The 17,910-nt window shown below is 33.5% G+C and overlaps 2 protein-coding genes across 5 annotated transcripts; one reads left to right on the top strand and one right to left on the bottom strand.

The window, feature by feature from the left end:
* The first annotated feature begins 1,391 nt into the window (after nucleotides 1-1,391).
* Nucleotides 1,392-5,576, top strand: LOC121792642 (serine/threonine-protein kinase 19 homolog). 4 transcript variants are annotated; one of them, XM_042190663.1, is made up of 9 exons: nucleotides 1,393-1,630; nucleotides 1,745-1,818; nucleotides 2,260-2,340; nucleotides 2,833-2,925; nucleotides 3,614-3,733; nucleotides 4,297-4,368; nucleotides 4,512-4,589; nucleotides 5,021-5,218; nucleotides 5,345-5,576. In XM_042190663.1, exons 1-8 carry the CDS (start codon nucleotides 1,516-1,518, stop codon nucleotides 5,210-5,212), a joined length of 825 nt encoding a protein of 274 aa, XP_042046597.1. In that variant the 5' UTR covers nucleotides 1,393-1,515; the 3' UTR covers nucleotides 5,213-5,218; nucleotides 5,345-5,576. The 4 variants fall into 4 exon arrangements, 3 of the variants coding, with proteins under 3 accessions (XP_042046598.1, XP_042046597.1, XP_042046596.1); XM_042190662.1 differs by having other exon boundaries at nucleotides 1,394-1,630; nucleotides 5,361-5,576; XR_006048915.1 differs by having other exon boundaries at nucleotides 1,395-1,630; nucleotides 5,021-5,288; nucleotides 5,361-5,576.
* Nucleotides 5,577-5,646: 70 nt separating this feature from the next.
* Nucleotides 5,647-8,441, bottom strand: LOC121792641 (pentatricopeptide repeat-containing protein At3g02330, mitochondrial-like). The gene has a single exon (XM_042190661.1). The coding sequence runs from the start codon at nucleotides 8,325-8,327 to the stop codon at nucleotides 5,811-5,813; it is 2,517 nt and encodes an 838-aa protein (XP_042046595.1). The 5' UTR covers nucleotides 8,328-8,441; the 3' UTR covers nucleotides 5,647-5,810.
* Between the last annotated feature and the right edge of the window lie 9,469 nt (nucleotides 8,442-17,910).

Genomic DNA, 17,910 nt, shown 5'->3' with positions numbered 1-17,910 from the left:
CGAGAAGAATTTCAAATGTAGTCTGAACTTTATATAATCTTTTTATTGCCGGAAGTTTAATTATGTTTGAATTTTGAGAAAATGTTTGATTATAGCATGCAACAATTACAAAATATTGTTCAAGTGCAGGTAATAATGCATTTTGTATTTTGTTAGCTCTGAAATACAGTAAATTTTAATTACTAGTATATAAAATACGGTAAAATACGGGAGAGGATCCCCTGCTATGTTAAAAAACCGTAAACACTCCCAAATGAAACGCAACATGGGTTTAAAGAGATAAATGGGCCAATGAAATAATATAAAACACATACGTCTATTTCTTTTGTACATTCTTTTCCCCATTTCTTTATTTGATTAAATATCCGGTCGGCCATTGTAACTTTTTTCATAGGGTATCTATTAAAAATATTATCAAAGACATTTTATTTTGTTTTATAATCACGATATATATTTGTTATTACCTATTAAAAAATATCACTATAACACACTCAAAAACTAATTAATATTCATATAAAAATATATTATAAAATTCAATTAAATTTATTAATTAAAACACTTATAAATTTTGATCATGCTATATACTTAAATGTACTAGTTTATATTTTAAGGGAAAAGGGGGGAATTATATCTAAACTTTTTATTGCGTGTTTATATATTCAAATCTCATCATGTATATTTTAGAAAATATACAAATAATTTATTATGTATATCTGGTAAATAGCTAGATCCTACAAGTAATGAATTAAGCTGTCGTTACATCAATTAATTAATATTAGTAATTGAACTAAATTAACCTCTGTGTTTGTGTGTTTATTGTTGATACATCAAGAACAAAAACTGCAAACTTGTGTTTCTGTGTTGGATCCTTAAAAAATACTCATGGAGTAATTTATCGTAAACATAATTAAAAAGTCTTCCATAATATTTTTAATAGATACGATAGCCTATGGAAAAAGTTACCATGGGCGACCGGACATTTAATGATTTAATCAAATAAAGAAATGGGGAAAAGAATGTACTCCCTCCGTCCCATGTTACTTGCACTGTTACTTTTTAATTCGTCACAAACTCCTTGCACTATTTATAATTTAAGTTAGAATTAATTCATTTAATTAATATGTTAGTTTAAGTTAATATCTCATTTATTAAGTGATGTCTCATTACACTTAAAATTTTAATTTAATTACATTAAAAAATCAATCTCAAATTTACGGCCTAAAATGAAAAGTGCGAGCAACATGGACGGAGGGAGTACAAAGAAATAGAAGCATGTGTTTTATAGTATTATTTCATTCGCCCATTTCTCTCTCTAAACCCATGTTGCGTTTCATTTGGGAGTGTTTGCGTTTAGCCACACAGCAGGGGATCCTCTCCCATAAAATACTCCACTTATAAGGGCTTGTTTGGTAGAAAAAAATATAAGTCCACTTTTGAATAGGAAAAAATACAGTACGAAGAGAAGAAACAAAATCAAAAAGAAACGAGTTGGTTAGGAAGATTCCGTGGAGAAATATGAGCAACAAAATCCCGGAATCGGAGCCATCACCAAGCAGGAAGCGTGCGCGGAATGAAGAACCAGAGCCCCAATCCGAAAACGATGTTGTAAATTCACATTCTCTTTCGTTAGGTAGAGGAAAACCCCTTTTTATTCCACCCTTTGCTGTTGTGGCTTGATTTTTCGTTAATGGGGCCTGTAATTCTCACGTTGTCTGGTTGTGATTGTTTTTGGGGCGGTGTAAAGAGGAGAATTTCGCATTCAGTGATACACTGATGGCGCTTCGGATGATGCGAGCTCAGTTTCCTCACATTCAGAAGGTAAAGTTTTCAACTTTATTTTGTTAGTTACATGTTTTATTCAACTAATTTGATTGACCATAACACATTATTTACTTCATGTAATGGTAGATGATTCAAGAAATTTTGTGAAGATTGTGTGTGATGCTGAATTTTTAGTTGACTATTTACTTATTTTGGGTTTATAACTTTATATTCAACTTGTTGTAAAACTCATTATGTTAGTATGAGTACCAATTAAAATTTATCAGTCGCGATCTCAACTAAACAAGACATACAATTAGTACTAGAATACTGTATCTGTGCATTTTTCTAGCTTAATTTGGTTCAGTACTCTTGCTACTGAAACATGCTAATATGCTGCTGTTGGTCGAATTAAGTTCAGTGCTGACTCCTACCAAATATTACTTCCACTGCATTCAGCCAATAACTTATGTTTGGAGAACTGTGTGTCTTCTTCAGGTTTCAGTTCCGCCTTTTGTCTTGCAGTCGCAGTTGTACAGCAGCATAAAAAATAGGACTGAAGTGGATAGGGAAATAGAGGTGAGGTGTATTATTAACGGTTTCTTTAGTTTTTTCTTTACTAAAACTGGAAGGAACTTCTTTTAACATGCATTATAGTCGATGCACAAATCCTTCAGTGGTGTATTATTAATTGCTTTTGCTCCTTGCCCCTGTTTGGAAGTAGTTCTTATTGAATTTATATAAATACTAAGAAATCATAATTTATGATATGATCCTCCCTTCCGTCTCCCTACCTCTGAATATCAATGTATACACGAAAAATGTTTATCTGTTGATTTGCATTATTGTCTTTCATGCTCACCATAGTTTTCCTGTTAATGATGTGAAAAAATGATGTCTGTGATCAAACTCTACCACTCTCCTGTCTTTCACTCTTTATACTTTATAGGACTTGGGGTTTTTTCTATTCTTCTGCTTCATTGGAATCGTAGAAGTGCTAGATTTTACAATGGTCACTCATTCTCCCTCTTTCCCAGTTGAACTAATTGTTTTATCTCTCATATTGTGCAGTCTCTTAAGAGGGAAAAAGTGGTGCGGATATTTAAGTTAAACACTGGACAGGATGATCATGCCATAATGTTTACAGACGACTACATCAGTCAGGTTGGTTCCATATATATAAGGAAGCCATCCGAGTCATGATTTTGTTCAGCTGTCCTTTATTCATCAGTCCTTCATATGCAACTAATCATACTTGTCTTAGTCTTTTGTATTCATTCTCTGTTCTTCCTAAAGTTAGTTTCTTGAGTTGCATATTAGTGGCATGGATTAGCGTTATGTAGTTCCTAAAAAATCATGAAGCTGAGTTAGTTTTGCATTGGCTTTCCAAACCCGGGGTTACGGTTGATAGGAGCTCTCAGAACTTAATATTGAGATGCTAAAATGCTTAGCCACGTCACTTGTCTTTAGTATCTTGTTTATAAATGTTAGAAAAGTGATGGGAGAGTATAAAGTAGCTGAAGTAGCTTAAAACATTTGGACTCCTCTCAGTTTTCTAGTTCTTGCATTAGTTGCTTGTTCTGAAAGGTCCCATTGTTGGGCGTTTAAATCTGGTTTATCCTAATAATTAGTGTTTTATTTGTTGGAAAATAATGTATTATATTTCGTCATAGCAGGCGGACATTGACATGAGGACACTTTTTGCTTTTATTTTTTGTTGAAGTCCTTGCTCCTCTATGTGCATCAGCTGCATCCTAGTTCCCCTATCACCCTTATCCTTGAAATGAATATGCCACTATCTGTCCTCATCCTCAGAGATGATTAATTTAGGGTGTTCTTTGACAATGCACAGATTGAACGTGTTGTGAAAAGGATGGAAGAAAACAGCAAAAATGACCTTGAAGTTTTTGAGTGGTTCAAGACTCATGTCGTACAGTCCAAGCTTGACCCCAGCATTGGTCATCAAGAGCTGGTCTGTAACCTATTCCTCGGTCTGTGTGTATAACTTCTTGACCAATCAGTTTATGCTAGTTACTTGTGAGTTTTCCTTGGATAATATGAGGACCTTGACTATGTTTTATTGAGTTCAATTCAGTTCCAGATGAATGATAACCGTGAGAATGCGACTTTACATGTAAATCACTATTAATTGCACTCTTTCGAGTGGACCAATTTTATCTTGGCCTGTTTGATAATCAATGCACAGTCTCTATCTATTGTAGCTGATCCGGCATTAGTTTGGGTCAGTACACACTATATCTTGAACTGATAAATAGTTTTAGTTTTTGACTCGTTGTGCTAACACTCTAGGACTGCTGATTATTGGCTCCCAGGTTGCCCTTTTCGTCCCAACTCCTCAGTAGTTCACCAACACCAGAACTCCAACCCTTCTTTCAAACTTATGTGATTCAAAAGAAATTGACTATCCGTGCTTAGAATCTTTTCCATATTTGTTCAACAATAATAAGTTATCTACTAAAACAAAAGTTATCAACTAAGGTGATATGGCTGACACGGATGTTGGTTGCTTTGCAGTGGTCTATTCTGTCGTTAGGTGGAAGGGTGAAAGAGGAACATATCTCTCAATTAATTAGTGCTGGGCTTCTTGTAAGTATAACTCTATTTATTTTAATCTAACACTTGAATTTTACTTAATTGATTTCAAATCATTAAACCAAGGTATTTATGACATTTTGCTCTTGGTTTCCGATTTGTTTTGTTGCTTTTTAACCATTGCAGTTTCCTTCTAGATTCGCCAACTTATTGATCAGAACATGTATTGGTTTTCAATTCCAAACATTGGCTCAGTGCTCAAAGGTCTATCACAGGTAACAATGAGATGTTTCAATCTGTAAACAATTGATTCTCCATTTTTTTCTTTTTTCGGGAAAGCTTCATTGATTAAGACAATACTGCAAGTGAGATTTTACAGCTCATACTCCAAGACATGCTTTGCAAAAAAAATTTCTTGGAAAGCATTGACTTGTTGAATGAGGAAAGCAGCTCCTAGTGTTGATAATTCTATCCTGAATGTCTAATAAAAGTCGTTGCTCTAATTGTTAGACATTGGTGTTTGATATTGCATTGTTGTAAATTTGATTTTAGTGTAATCACAACCTCATTCTTAGTACTGCATCCGCTTCACCGATATCAATTGGCTCTCAATTTATTTTGTGAATATTGAAGAAGTAATACAATACACATAAGTATGAAACAAAATATGGGTCTCATGTTTTTACTTTATTCAACACTTTTTCAGGGAAGGAAGGAGCTTATGTCTCTTCTAAGCCGAAGAAAATACAAGGAGATGATGATGGCTGCTTTGGAGATTAAACGCCTGAGATTTTCTCCTCTGGATATGAGATTTCACCTACGAGATCTAATAGGTTCGGGTCAGCTCAAAACCATTCAGACACCAAGCGGCCTGATTGTACGAGTTGCTAAAGATTGAACTATTGTAAGTAAAGAGCTGTTAGCTGCACTTCGTGTAATGTTTAGTCAAACGATGTGCACGTTTCCCATTTCAGGTGAGATGATACTCATTAATCCTTAGCAGGTCACCGCAATTTTCTTGACGCCAAAGTTTGTTTCCTTGGCAGGTCACTGCGATTTTCGTAGCAGGTCACTGCAAGGTTGAAGCCTCTGGAAGATTGCTTCTTCTTCTGAATCGCTGGCAGATTTTATTAATTGGAAAACATGACCTTTCTTGATTTCTTGAAATACTTCTTTCAGTTGTAGGTATGAAATTTAGCTTGTGTTGTAAGACTACATGCTTAATACATCTATCCAATAAAAATATTTTATTATTGCCTCAATTTTCGCACGGATGTAAACACAGTTTTTACAAATAATTTACATAAATCATCATGCTCTAATTGCTTCCACTGTCGCAACTTAAAATCTAGAAAAATAAACTTTTTCTGCAAAATGATGAGTCAACTCACAAAAGTAGCCAACAAATGCAGGCTAGTATGCTAGGAGTAGAAACAAGAGAAAAGAGTAAAGAGAGAAGAAATCAAGAGATGAATTGTTATTTTTAAGACACTAATTTAGTGGGCACACCATCTTTCATCCTCGTACACCATAACATCAAACAACCCATCAATGTCAGGTTTCATCTCAGCCATTAGAACATCCATCTTCTCATATATCTCATCAAGCCGCGGATGAGCTTTATCCCCCACTACAAACATATGCACCTCGGCTTCGATCTCGATCCAGCTACACCCCGGCTCCTTCTTCAGCCCACTATGTCTCATGATCCTCCTCATCTTCGCAACCTCGCTCCACATCCCTGCATCAGCATAGATATTTGATAGAAGAACATAAGCAGATGAGTCCTGAGGGTCAATCTCCAGAAGGGCGTTCGCTGCTATCTCTGCCACCTCGACATTCCCTTGCATCTTACAGTTACTAAGAAGAGCCCTCCAAATCACATCATCCGCCTCCAGGGGCATATCTTCGACAAGCTTTAAAGCATCAATGATCCGTCCAGACCTTCCAAGCGCATCAACCATAGACGAGTAATGTTCCAACTGCGGTTCCAGTCCATACTCATTTTTCATAGCGTGGAAGTAGTGAAGCGCTTCGTCTACAAGACCAATATGCCCACAAGCACGAAGAACTGCCACGAATGTTGCATGGTTTGGCATCACTCTCTCGAGCAGCATTTCTTCAAACACCTGCAGAGCCTCGTTCCCATATCCGTGGTGAGCATAAGCACAAACCATCGCGTTCCAAGTCACAAAATCGCGGCTGGGTGCTTTCCGGAACATCAAAACAGAGTCCACCATGTTCCCACATTTTGAATACATATCAACTAATGTGCTAACAATGTACACATCCGACTGCAGCTCCTGCTTGATCACTTGAGCATGGATCTGCTTCCCAAGCCCGACATTCGCCACATTCGAACAAGTGTCAAGAACCGTAGCATAGGTGAAGTTATCAGGTTTAATTCCCATCTCCAACATCCTAGAGAAGTACTTCTGTGCCCCTTCGCTCTGCTCACTCGACGAATACCCAGAAATGATAGCATTCCAAGAAACAAGCGTTCGTTCTTCCATCCTGTCATGGAGCTTCTCTGCCTCCTCCACCTCCCCACACTTGCAATACATATCAACAATCACACTGCTCACAAACGAGTCCAACCCCAAGCCGCACATAATGACTCTACCATGGATCTCCCTCCCCTGCTGCAGAGCCTGCCCACCCGCACACGCTTTCAGAACACTTCCATATGTAAATTCATCTGGTTCCATTCTTGAACGAAGCATACCAACGAATAGTGGCAACGTGTCCCCATTGTTGTTCTGCTCACAAGCAGCAATGACTGCATTCCACGACACAGCATCTCTACTCTCCATTTCATCAAACACACGACAAGCTTCACGTAGTGCTCCACATTTACCATACATATCTAAAACGGCATTGGCCACACATATATCATAACAGAAGGGAGTCTTAAGTGCTAAACCATGTATTTGAGTTCCTAACAAAAGACCTTTCCCTACTGCACAAGCACTAAACGCAGCAGATAGGCTTATTTCATCAAAACCAAGATTAGACCTCAATAGCAGCAGAAACAGCTGCATACCTTCCAATCCACAATCGCCTCTAGCATATCCAACAATCAAAGCATTGTAAGATTGCAAGTTATGGTTTGGAAACAAGTCGAAAACCTTCGTAGCATTAAGCAAGTTGCCACATTTCGCATACATATCCAACATTGCAGTACCAACTATGGTATCAGCTCCAAAATCGCTCTTCAGCGCGTGGCCATGCAACTGAGAACCCAACCTTGAATCAGATAAACCAGCACAAGACCTGAAAACACTAGCATAAACAGATTGGCTAACCCCAACTCCCTCTCTCTGCATTTCTTTAAACAGCTCCACCCCATCCACAAGCTCGCCATTTTGAACGCTGCCACCAATGATTGCGCTCCATGATACCCAATTTTTCACCGGCATCCTGCCAAAAAACCGCATTGATTCATCCAACTTCTTGCACTTTGCATACATATCCAACATAGCACTTCCAGTCACCACGTCACATTCAAATCCCGACTTCACCACAACTCCATGCACTTGTAGCCCTAACAGATAGTCTTCCAAACTCGCGCATGACTTCAACACAACAGCAAACGTGGTCTCATCGTATCCCACATCATCACTCCCCATCATCACGAACACCTCAACCGACTTCAAACAATTCCCATTCTGCAAATATCCTGACACCAAAGAATTCCAAGAGATCACATCTCGCTCAGGCATCAAGTCAAAGAGCGATTGCGCCAACCCCATCTTCCCATTGATCGAATACCCGAAGATTATAGCGTTCCAAGAGACGCGGTCCCGTTCAGGCATTCTGTCGAACACTTTACCCGCACACTGCATACGGGAGCATTTTATATACATTTGGATCAAACAATTGGAAACATAAACTGTGGGTTTGAAGCCAGATAAGATCATCCGTGCGTGGGCTTGCATCCCGCGATCGCGCGCTCTCGCCTTGGAGCATTCTTGAAATATATAGGAAAATGTCTTTCGGTAAAATGGGGCCATCGAATTTTGAATTCATGCTTGGCGGAATTTTTTGCTGTTAGAAGAAAGTGACAAATTAACACTCATCTTTCTACATTCAGTCCTTCTTTCATTGAATTCAAATTATTACACAAAGATAAATATTTTGTTTTCTGCTCAAGAATTTGGAATTCATCATGTTTAATTGGTTTTGGGCTTTTAATTATTGGGCCACTTATAAATTGATTTGGTTCATATTTAGGAGTGATAATCAGACTATATCAAAAATTTTGATTTCATATTTTCAGAAATGTATCTAATTCAATTATCAAAAAATGTTTGACATTAAAATGTTTTCTTTAGGTGGAAGTCAATTCTTTGGTTAAACATACTGGTATTATATTAACGATTATTCTTAATCTGGAATAGTTCTTTTTTAAAAAGCAATAGTTTAAGTTGTTGGAAACATTGCCTTTTATTTTCTTTGGGGTTAAAAATTCTAAAAAAGGTTTTTTGCAAATACTCAAATAGCTAGGATTTTTTACTTCACTTAACAATTTATTGTTTTTAAGAAATGCTAAATATAACTACCAAGGAGTAACTTATAATGCTCTTTTTATAATTAAAAATAATACTGACTAAATTTAAAACAAATTAAATATACTACTCGACGAACATAATGAATATATATATCATAAATGCAACAAGTGGATGTAATGTTTCACGTAGAATAAATATATATGCTTGCAAAAGAGTTGTTTATAATTATATTTATGTGTGGCAAAAGAATTCGGTTACAATAATTTGCATATATTTCTTAGAAGCTATGGAGTGTTAAAAAAAGCTGCACTATATTAAAAAGGAATGCGTGTGCAAATTATTTGAACAAGAACAAAGATGATGAGAACGTGAATTCCAAGTTAGAGAGACTGCTTCTTATGTTGTCGATTCTTGCGTACATTAATTATTGTAAAGATGTTCATTAATTAATTCGAATACTTTATTAGATCGCTCGAATCTTTATAAAATTGACATTGGTTTAACATTATAGTAAAATATTTGAGAGATGATTGAATCTGATAATCAGCTGCAAGTAATGATATTTATCAATTATCATCACTAGATTTCTTTAATTTATAATATTTGTCCATAGTTTAGGGGTGTCCCATATGACCTATTTAGAATTAACGGAATGAATTAATAAATATGTATTCATTTTGGCCATATTTAGACAAACGTTAAAAGAGAACATATATACTGCATACAAAATCTTGATATTTAAAAGTTGCACGTTATTTAAGGTGTGTGAGGAGTGGGGGCATGCATGTTCGTGCATGGGTTTTTTGTCACGTCAATTTTATTAATCATTTTCGTATTTATAAATGTTGAACAAAAATATTTTTGATGAGTGTTGTGAGCAAGTCACTCTAAATGCAAGTGATTGTCAAATAATAAAAGTTAAAGTACTTTAACTTTATATTTGATTAAAATTGACGCAAGAGATCTATATGATTTAGTGACGTGCATATCTATATTCAAATAAAAACCTACTTATTATAGGATTTATTTGCATATTATGTTTAGTAGCTAGTATATTGTCCTCTTAGTTTACAAGATACACCTAAGTCCTGAGTAGTTTTAAAAAGAAGAAGAGAAAAAGCTTATACTATCTCACTATTTTCCCATGTGCAATAATAGAATCTAATTCATAACCAACATGAATTCAGAAAAGAAGCACCTCAACATGAGCTGTACATGCACATATTGTACACTAGATAGTACAACGAATAATATATTGATAATACAACGAATAATATAAATATATACATATATACTCTAGGATTTGATTCTATGTAAATTTATTTTTCGTGAGTGTAATTATACAATATATTCAACAATTATGTAAGAGAACTAACGAACTAACAATAAGATATTATAATCCTTTCGTATATATATTTTTTGTTATTAATTAGACCAAGGGTCGCACTAGCTAATTTGTAGGCACCTCGATGGCCAATATAGTTGGCCCAAGGATTTAAGCTTGGTTCGTAGTTCATTCCCGAAGGTAGCAATCAAGCCTGACTATTTAGTTAAGGATGGATGAGTCTCATGTCATTCGATCACACACCTTGGATCAATCATCTCCTATATATATATATATATATATTGTATTATAGATAGGGGTTTGTATTTGATCACACCTCTATATATATATATATATATGGGTTTTGTGTTATGATTCCAAATCCAAAAAAAAATGAAATTGGGGATGGATTGAAGATCACGGTTCTTATTCGGTATCAGGTGTCCGTAGTGTCCCCATGACAACAACTTCACATCTCTCTCAACTTAAACACACCACACACATTTTGTGTCACGAGATCATGATACCAACATGCAATATGTATAGTTTTTTTTATATAGTAACACAAAATAGATTTTTTTTATTTAAAGATATTTAATAGTAATAGTGAATAATAATTCATCACTGGAGTTTATGGAGTCATGTCCCTAGAACATGAATTTAGATTTGGACTTGGATCTTGACAATTGATTTTTAAGGCTACGAAACATGTACACGTGCATTTCGGTGTTCAAGTATGAATTGATACCGCTAGTAGCATTGATGATCCGCTAGTCTTGTCTTGTCTGATTTGATTGTAATTTCTACAAATGCAAGATGAGTTGTCTATTGTTCTGGTAATAGCCTAAGACGAACATTGATTTCAACTAAACTCACACATATTGTGGGATGTGCTTATAAATAGGATTATTTTATTGCATCATACGCTCTTGAGAACGAGCGTTTTTATGCTTGAAAACAATCTTGCAAACTTTAGAAAGACAAAGATCTTGCACTCAATTCGAAGCTCAAACTTGCCATAACTTTCTACATTCATATGTTGTTGAAACTTTATCCTCACCTTGCCCACTTCGTCGGAGCTCACTTGGCTTGCAGGGTTGCTAGCTTTGAGATGAAAGCGGTTTATTTTTTGGGACGACACGCCTAAACTAAGAGCACTGCCAAGTGATATGTCGATCGTCTTTAGGGATGTCAATCGGGTCGGCCCATTGGGTTTCGGGCCAACCCTACTCGGGTTGTGGGTCAATCTGGTGCGGGCTAATCGGGTTTGTGATTTCTTTCGGGTTATAAAAGTTCAAACCTGACCCTAAAAGCTCGGGTTTCGGGCTAGCCCAACGGGTTAATCGGGTTGCTACCGATAAGATTAAGGTGCGATCAATCCAATAAATCATGATGAAAATTAGTTATGTTTATAAAATATAAAATAGTTAATTATGATAAATTTGAGATATATGTTTGTGTTAAAATGACAACACCATTTAAGATGACACTGTACCACTAAGGACAACCGTTAGACTTAGGAGCAGATTCAACCTTAGCCTGTCACATGGCAGACTTGCTTGCCTATGTATCATAGATTGCTTGATTATCTTTGATTTCATATCGCAGATTGCTTGAAACCATATGACGAGTTGCTTACCTATATATCTTAGAATGTTTGCCTATGTATCATAGATTACTTGCCCAAATTGTCATTTTAACTATGGTGTCACCATAGTGCTTTAGTTTCGTATTTCATATTGCTTGGAATCATATACCGAATTGCTTGCATATGTATCACATATTGCTTGCATATGTATTGTAGATTGCTTGTTACTTGTTGTCACGTTGTCACTTTAAGAGTGGTGTCATCCTAACGCACTCCTTTGAGATATATGCTTAAACTCAATCATAAACATGATCAAATACTAATATTTGAGATATTTCGTGAAATTTTAATGCATGTTTTAGAAATTTAAATATTCTTTTAGTGAGTTTAATTTATTTATCAATTATTATATTAATAAAAACTCAATATATAATTTGTATATTTAATATAAAATTGAAAGTTATTTTTTTAGTTATCTATATCATAAAATTAGTCAGTGAAGTGTCGAATTATGAGTAAAAAAAATAGAATAATAGAAATTTTATCGGGTTTTTGGGACAGTCCATCGGGCTTCTGGATCTGGCCCTAACGGATTGCGGGTTAATCGAGTACGGATTTATCGGGTTTTAATTTTATCAGGCTATAAATTTCCTGCCCTAAACCTATAAATTTGGCCGGCTATTCGAGCCAACTCACGAGTTGCAGGCTATACTAACATCCCTAATCGTCTTGCATAATACAGCTACTAGTCAAACAATTTTATCCTTGTAATGCCTTGTTTAATTAGTACTTTATTATATTCAACTTTAGTTATACATTATATTTGTTTCTGCATGTTAAATATTCCACACCATATATTTTTCCCATTTTATCGAACTTATATGTCGGTGTCCCCACATTTTCAACTCTAATAGTGAGGACCATTTCGATTAAAATCTTGCACTCGAATAGTCTATAAATAATCATACATGCACGACGAATAAAATTATTGTTAATATATTTCATCTCTTAATTTATTTTATACTACAAAAATAATTATAATATTCCCACGATTGCGATTGCGCTGGAGCTGGGCCTAATCACTTTGGACACACGCTTTACAAATGTGACGATAAATTTAAATTTAGAAGCAAATTATTGAAAACTTGTCATTGCAGGAAGCTTTCCACAACATGTCGACGTGTGATATACCCCAGAAAATGCGAAAATCAATTTTATTCAATCAAAACTTTTGCGTCATAAATTGAAGCACGCCAAATAATGGTATTTAAATAGTTAGATAGGATCTAAGTTCATATTAATTTACAATCTATTACAATGACCTTTTTGTTTATATCTACATGCTTGTTATTTTCACGTGCCCATTGGATGTAATATATGCCACAATTATTTGAAAAACAGCTAGCAGCTAATCATTAGTAGGAGTAGTATTTTTGTTATTTCTATTATTTCCAACAACTAGATAATTCAGCTTGGTGAGCTTCAGACAGCTACTAATTATGATGAAAAAACGTATGACTAGAGAAATCCTAATTTCTTGAAAATGTAAATAATTTTAATAATACAAAAATTACATTTAGGAAAAAAGATACAAGTAATTTATAAGCGGTTAGAAAATTAAATCTTGTCAATCCAAAAAAATAAAAATGAAAACTAAGAAATTAAAAATAAGGACGACAAAACAATAAATTATGTTTTCGCTCTATGTACAATGCTGAATGACTGAAATCCATCGTAAGTACAATATATCATATTGATGACTTTGATTCTCTAGCTCGATTCGCAAGTCGCAACATGTGAATTTCAAGTTATACTGGCACAGAAAACATTTTCGGTGTCGACTGCTGAAACTGCATCAAAATAGATATACCCAATGAGCCTCATAAAACACAAAAGGCAAACTATAGAAGAAAAGCGACATGAATTTCTCGTTTAATTTCAATAAAAGAATCTTGAATTATTATCACACACTTTTCTTTTTTGCATAAAGATGTATGTTTGTAATACATACATGAAAATAATGGTCTCATTTGTCAAAAAGTGTGCAGTACCATAAGATTTTATCTCTAAACTTAAGCTTTTCTGAATCTTGTGATACATGTTTTGTATACTACTATGATTATTATCCCTAAAGTAAGATGAGAGCATTAATTATCTTGAAAACATGGATAACAAAGATTAGTTATTCTGTTGTAAAGGAAGTGGATTAAGAATATTCAATAAATAAAATAAAATAAAAATTGAAAGTGACAGTGAAAGGAAGCTTGCTTGTCAACCTAGGACAGTAATGAAGTATTACAAAATTAATTAAATTATAATTAACTGCTAACTATAAACTTTGCTTATGGGACCGTTACGTAGGGCCCTGTAAATTCTTTTTGCTGACAAATGAACATTTTTATATTCTTCTATATATATATTATTTTAGTGACTCCCTTTTGCTCTAAGAAGAGAAAAGTAACATATATAACAATTGAGCATGAAGTTCATAACAATAGTATTTTTTATTCATATATAGTAAATCGAAACCGAACCTAAGCTATTTGGTAGTCGCCTCGGCCAATTTAATTTTCAAGGAGCATATAATGTGACAAGGAAAAAAAGTGTAAATTGTAATATACGGAAAATTGATTTGAGATAGGTTATAGAAAGAATATATGTTTCTTCTTTAAGGTAAATTTATTAGACATTTGATTTAGATAAATTATGCAGAAAGGGAAGAGGTTGATGATGACTTTCTATAAAATTGGCGACCATAGATTTGCAATTAAGACATTTGTTGATTAAAGTAGAAGTGGTTGGATATATGCTTGAAATATAATTAAGGAACATCAAATGCTATATTTGGAAGAATTTGGCCTGGCTAGTTTTGTTAATTTAAGCTTTCTATTTCTTAATCAGAACAGAATTAATATAATAAAATCAAAATTAGTTGTTGACAAATAAATAGCTTGCCTAGACCGTTTGCTTTTGTTTTTCATTCTATGGAATTTTTACATTCTAGATTATTGAAGTTGAATCGAGCATACCACAAATAGTATTACAAATTGATTATACGCATTAAATTCATTGTATATAATCATTAATTAATTGGTTGGGCATGGCCTTTAAATTAATATCATTAATGAACAGGTCATTAGTTCGATTTTTATCGAAGTGTGGGACATAGTTAAATTTTGTGTGAATATAAATTTGGTCCTACTATGTTTTTACTAGTTTAATTAGGATATTTGATTAAGTGAACTATTTGAATTATAATCTTTGTGCTATATTAATTTAAAGTTATATAGATAAGTTAAATAGAAAGTTTTCAAAAGATAGCAGTTGAATGCTTTATACATACTTAAGGAAACTTAGTTAATAGTATATTAATTAATTATTTAGTTAAGAAAAAATTACTAAGTTATTTGATCAGATTAGTACTTATAAGTATTTGTGCTAAACACCCATGAGACAATTGATTAATTCGAATAATAACATATTTAGTCTTGCTAAACGAAAGAAATAATTACCTATATGTCTTAATCCTGCGCAAGTCACTTATATAGGGGGAAATCTATAACGTTTGGTTAGGATGGACCAGCTGGGATATCCTAACTTCCGTTTCCGACGTAGAGATGTGGGTTGATCCAGCTTCTTTGGTGGCTGGTTTTGATAATTTTTCGTTTCTCCCTCGTATATATATAGTCAGTTTTTTTCCACTTGATAGTACGAAGGATCTTGACCTGTGGGACCTCTATTTGGCTTATTCATGTTCTTGTTTAGACCCTAGTCACTTTTTGGCTAAGATCATGTTGTTAGAACATTTTATTTTGATATTATTTACGGGTTGGAGGTCTGCCTAAACCTCCCGCCCACCAAGGGCGTTTTTTATTAAAAAAAGTATATACGTTATTAATTGTTTTAATTTGGTAATAGCATGTATATATTCCCGAATTTCTACGACTTTGAACTTTCATCTTTTTGGATCATCAATTTTTGTTTGGTCCGATAGAATTCTTGAAGTTCAAATTTTTTATATTTATGGGATTCAATTACAAAAGCGTTTGTAATTTTCCGAAATATTTATAACCCAATAAAACTCATCCCAAATTCGGAGAAACTTGGAGAACTTAATTATAGTATAAAATAATTAAAACTTGAAAAAAATAGTCAAATAATTGTCTAAGAACAAAGATTTATGTATTATAGAATTAGAGAAACACGTGTGATGGTCATTATTTACCTAGCTAATTGAGTTACAAGCTTTGATCAAAAGTAGTACTACTACTACTACTACTTCCAAACTTTTATTATAGACGTATTGCATGGTGAAAATAGAGTATCAATTATTTCTCTAGTATATAAAAGTAGTATTGATATAAAACTACCTCACTAAATTAAATTTGCTAACATAATTAATTTGCAAAATATCAGAATAATTCTAGTAATTGGGATAACGAGTAAAGGTAGCTAGGTATTAAGAAGGATATTAGGTATAGGTGGAAAGAAATAATGATTTCAAGGAGAGAATGACATGTAAAGGGACCCATTCTTTCCCATCTTACGTCCCTATTTAGAGGCCATGACTTATGGAAGTGAATAATCTGAATTGACGCTTTGAAAATGAGAACAAAATTATTACGAACCAATAACAAGTTATATGCATACATAGAGGTGAGTTTATAATAATTATACTTATTTTTACTACAAATTAAAAATCATATTCTTTATATACGAGTTAGTGCCTTTTTCTATAAATACAACACTATTTTTGTATGTAGACGAATCCTTAAATATGGAGTACATAATAAATAACGTTTGTATAGAATTGTCCCTAATAATGTATCGTGGGCGACTGGGCGGAGTCAGGATTTTGCAAATGGAAGGGCGAAATTATATTTTTACACATAAAAAAAGGATGGATGAAATTATATTTTTACACATAAATATAGAAAAGATTATTATATATAACGACAAAAGAAAACAAATTTGGCGGGCAATTTCGCGAGTCATGCCGGGCCGCCAACACTTCAAGAAATTATATGTGTAGAGAAGGGGAGGGGAAAAGTTACAATATTACATAATTTTATCACTTTAAGGAATATTAATGATAGTTTTCACATATATGTGTAGAGAATTCGGGATGGGGAAAAATCCTGATATACTGATATACCGACTAACGAAAAAATATAAAAAATAATGATAGTTTTATACATAGGTATACGCCGAAAATATGGTATATACAACATACTCGATATATACCAAAAAAAACCTACTCGATATATACTAAATTTATATTGCTAACTCAATACTTAATTGCTAACTATAATTAAATAATAGCCATTAGATATTCAAATCAAGAGCCTAAATCATTAGCCCCAGAATGTCAATACGATCAACAAAAAACGTCAATAAGGGTATTAAGGTCAATTTACAACAAATTAGTTGTAACTAACTTTTGAAAAATATCACAGAACTTTAAAACACATATAACTTTTTTTGATTTAAATTATTTTTTCTCACAACATATATCAAATTAAAGATAACGAGATCTCACTTGCATATGTTCTGATGTCAAAGTTTGAAAAAAAATTAAAAAATTTTCATAAATTTCGTTATCAGCTTTATATCCATACACGACACATAATATGTCAATACAATGCTTGTACAATGTCAATATGAAATTGTATTGACATTGTCATGTCTTTGTGTTGATGTATTTCATACACTGTATTGATATTGTGTTTCTAAACCCTAAATTTGATAGTTGCTATTATCTTTTTAATATTAAAAAATGAAAAACGAAATTACACATGGCAAATTGTAGACCACAAGATTTCTAAAATCCTATGATCTAAAATTAGTTGTAGTTAGCAATTAAATGATAAGTTAGCAATTGATCACTTCCCTTGTTGTATATACCGTAAAATATAAATATAATTATATAGTGATATTTTTTAAAATTTTAAAATCTAAATTATATTCTGAAAACTCAGATATTCTATTTTCATTGATGTTGTAAGTCTGATATACCGCAAAAGTGCGGTATACTGAATTTATGTATAACATAGCGAAAATGAGGTACGATACCAATATTGAACTTCATCATACCAAAAACTAGGTATACCGAAGTACAGTATACCGAAAATTATCATAAGATAAATGTATAGTTTTTTCTCATACCGAATTTT

Source organism: Salvia splendens, chromosome 2 (genome assembly GCF_004379255.2).
Source record: "Salvia splendens isolate huo1 chromosome 2, SspV2, whole genome shotgun sequence".
Taxonomy (NCBI): Eukaryota; Viridiplantae; Streptophyta; class Magnoliopsida; order Lamiales; family Lamiaceae; genus Salvia; species Salvia splendens.
The sequence above is the reverse complement of the archived record's forward strand: the minus strand, read 5'-3'. Positions and strand labels throughout refer to the sequence as shown.

Coding starts and splice junctions, on each gene's coding strand:
- LOC121792642 (XM_042190663.1), top strand. CDS start 1,516: ATGAGCAACAAAATCCCGGAATCGGAGCCATCACCAAGCAGGAAGCGT. Junction 2,341..2,832: donor AAGTGGATAGGGAAATAGAG/GTGAGGTGTATT, acceptor CATATTGTGCAG/TCTCTTAAGAGGGAAAAAGT. Junction 4,369..4,511: donor TAATTAGTGCTGGGCTTCTT/GTAAGTATAACT, acceptor GTTTCCTTCTAG/ATTCGCCAACTTATTGATCA.
- LOC121792641 (XM_042190661.1), bottom strand. CDS start 8,327: ATGGCCCCATTTTACCGAAAGACATTTTCCTATATATTTCAAGAATGC.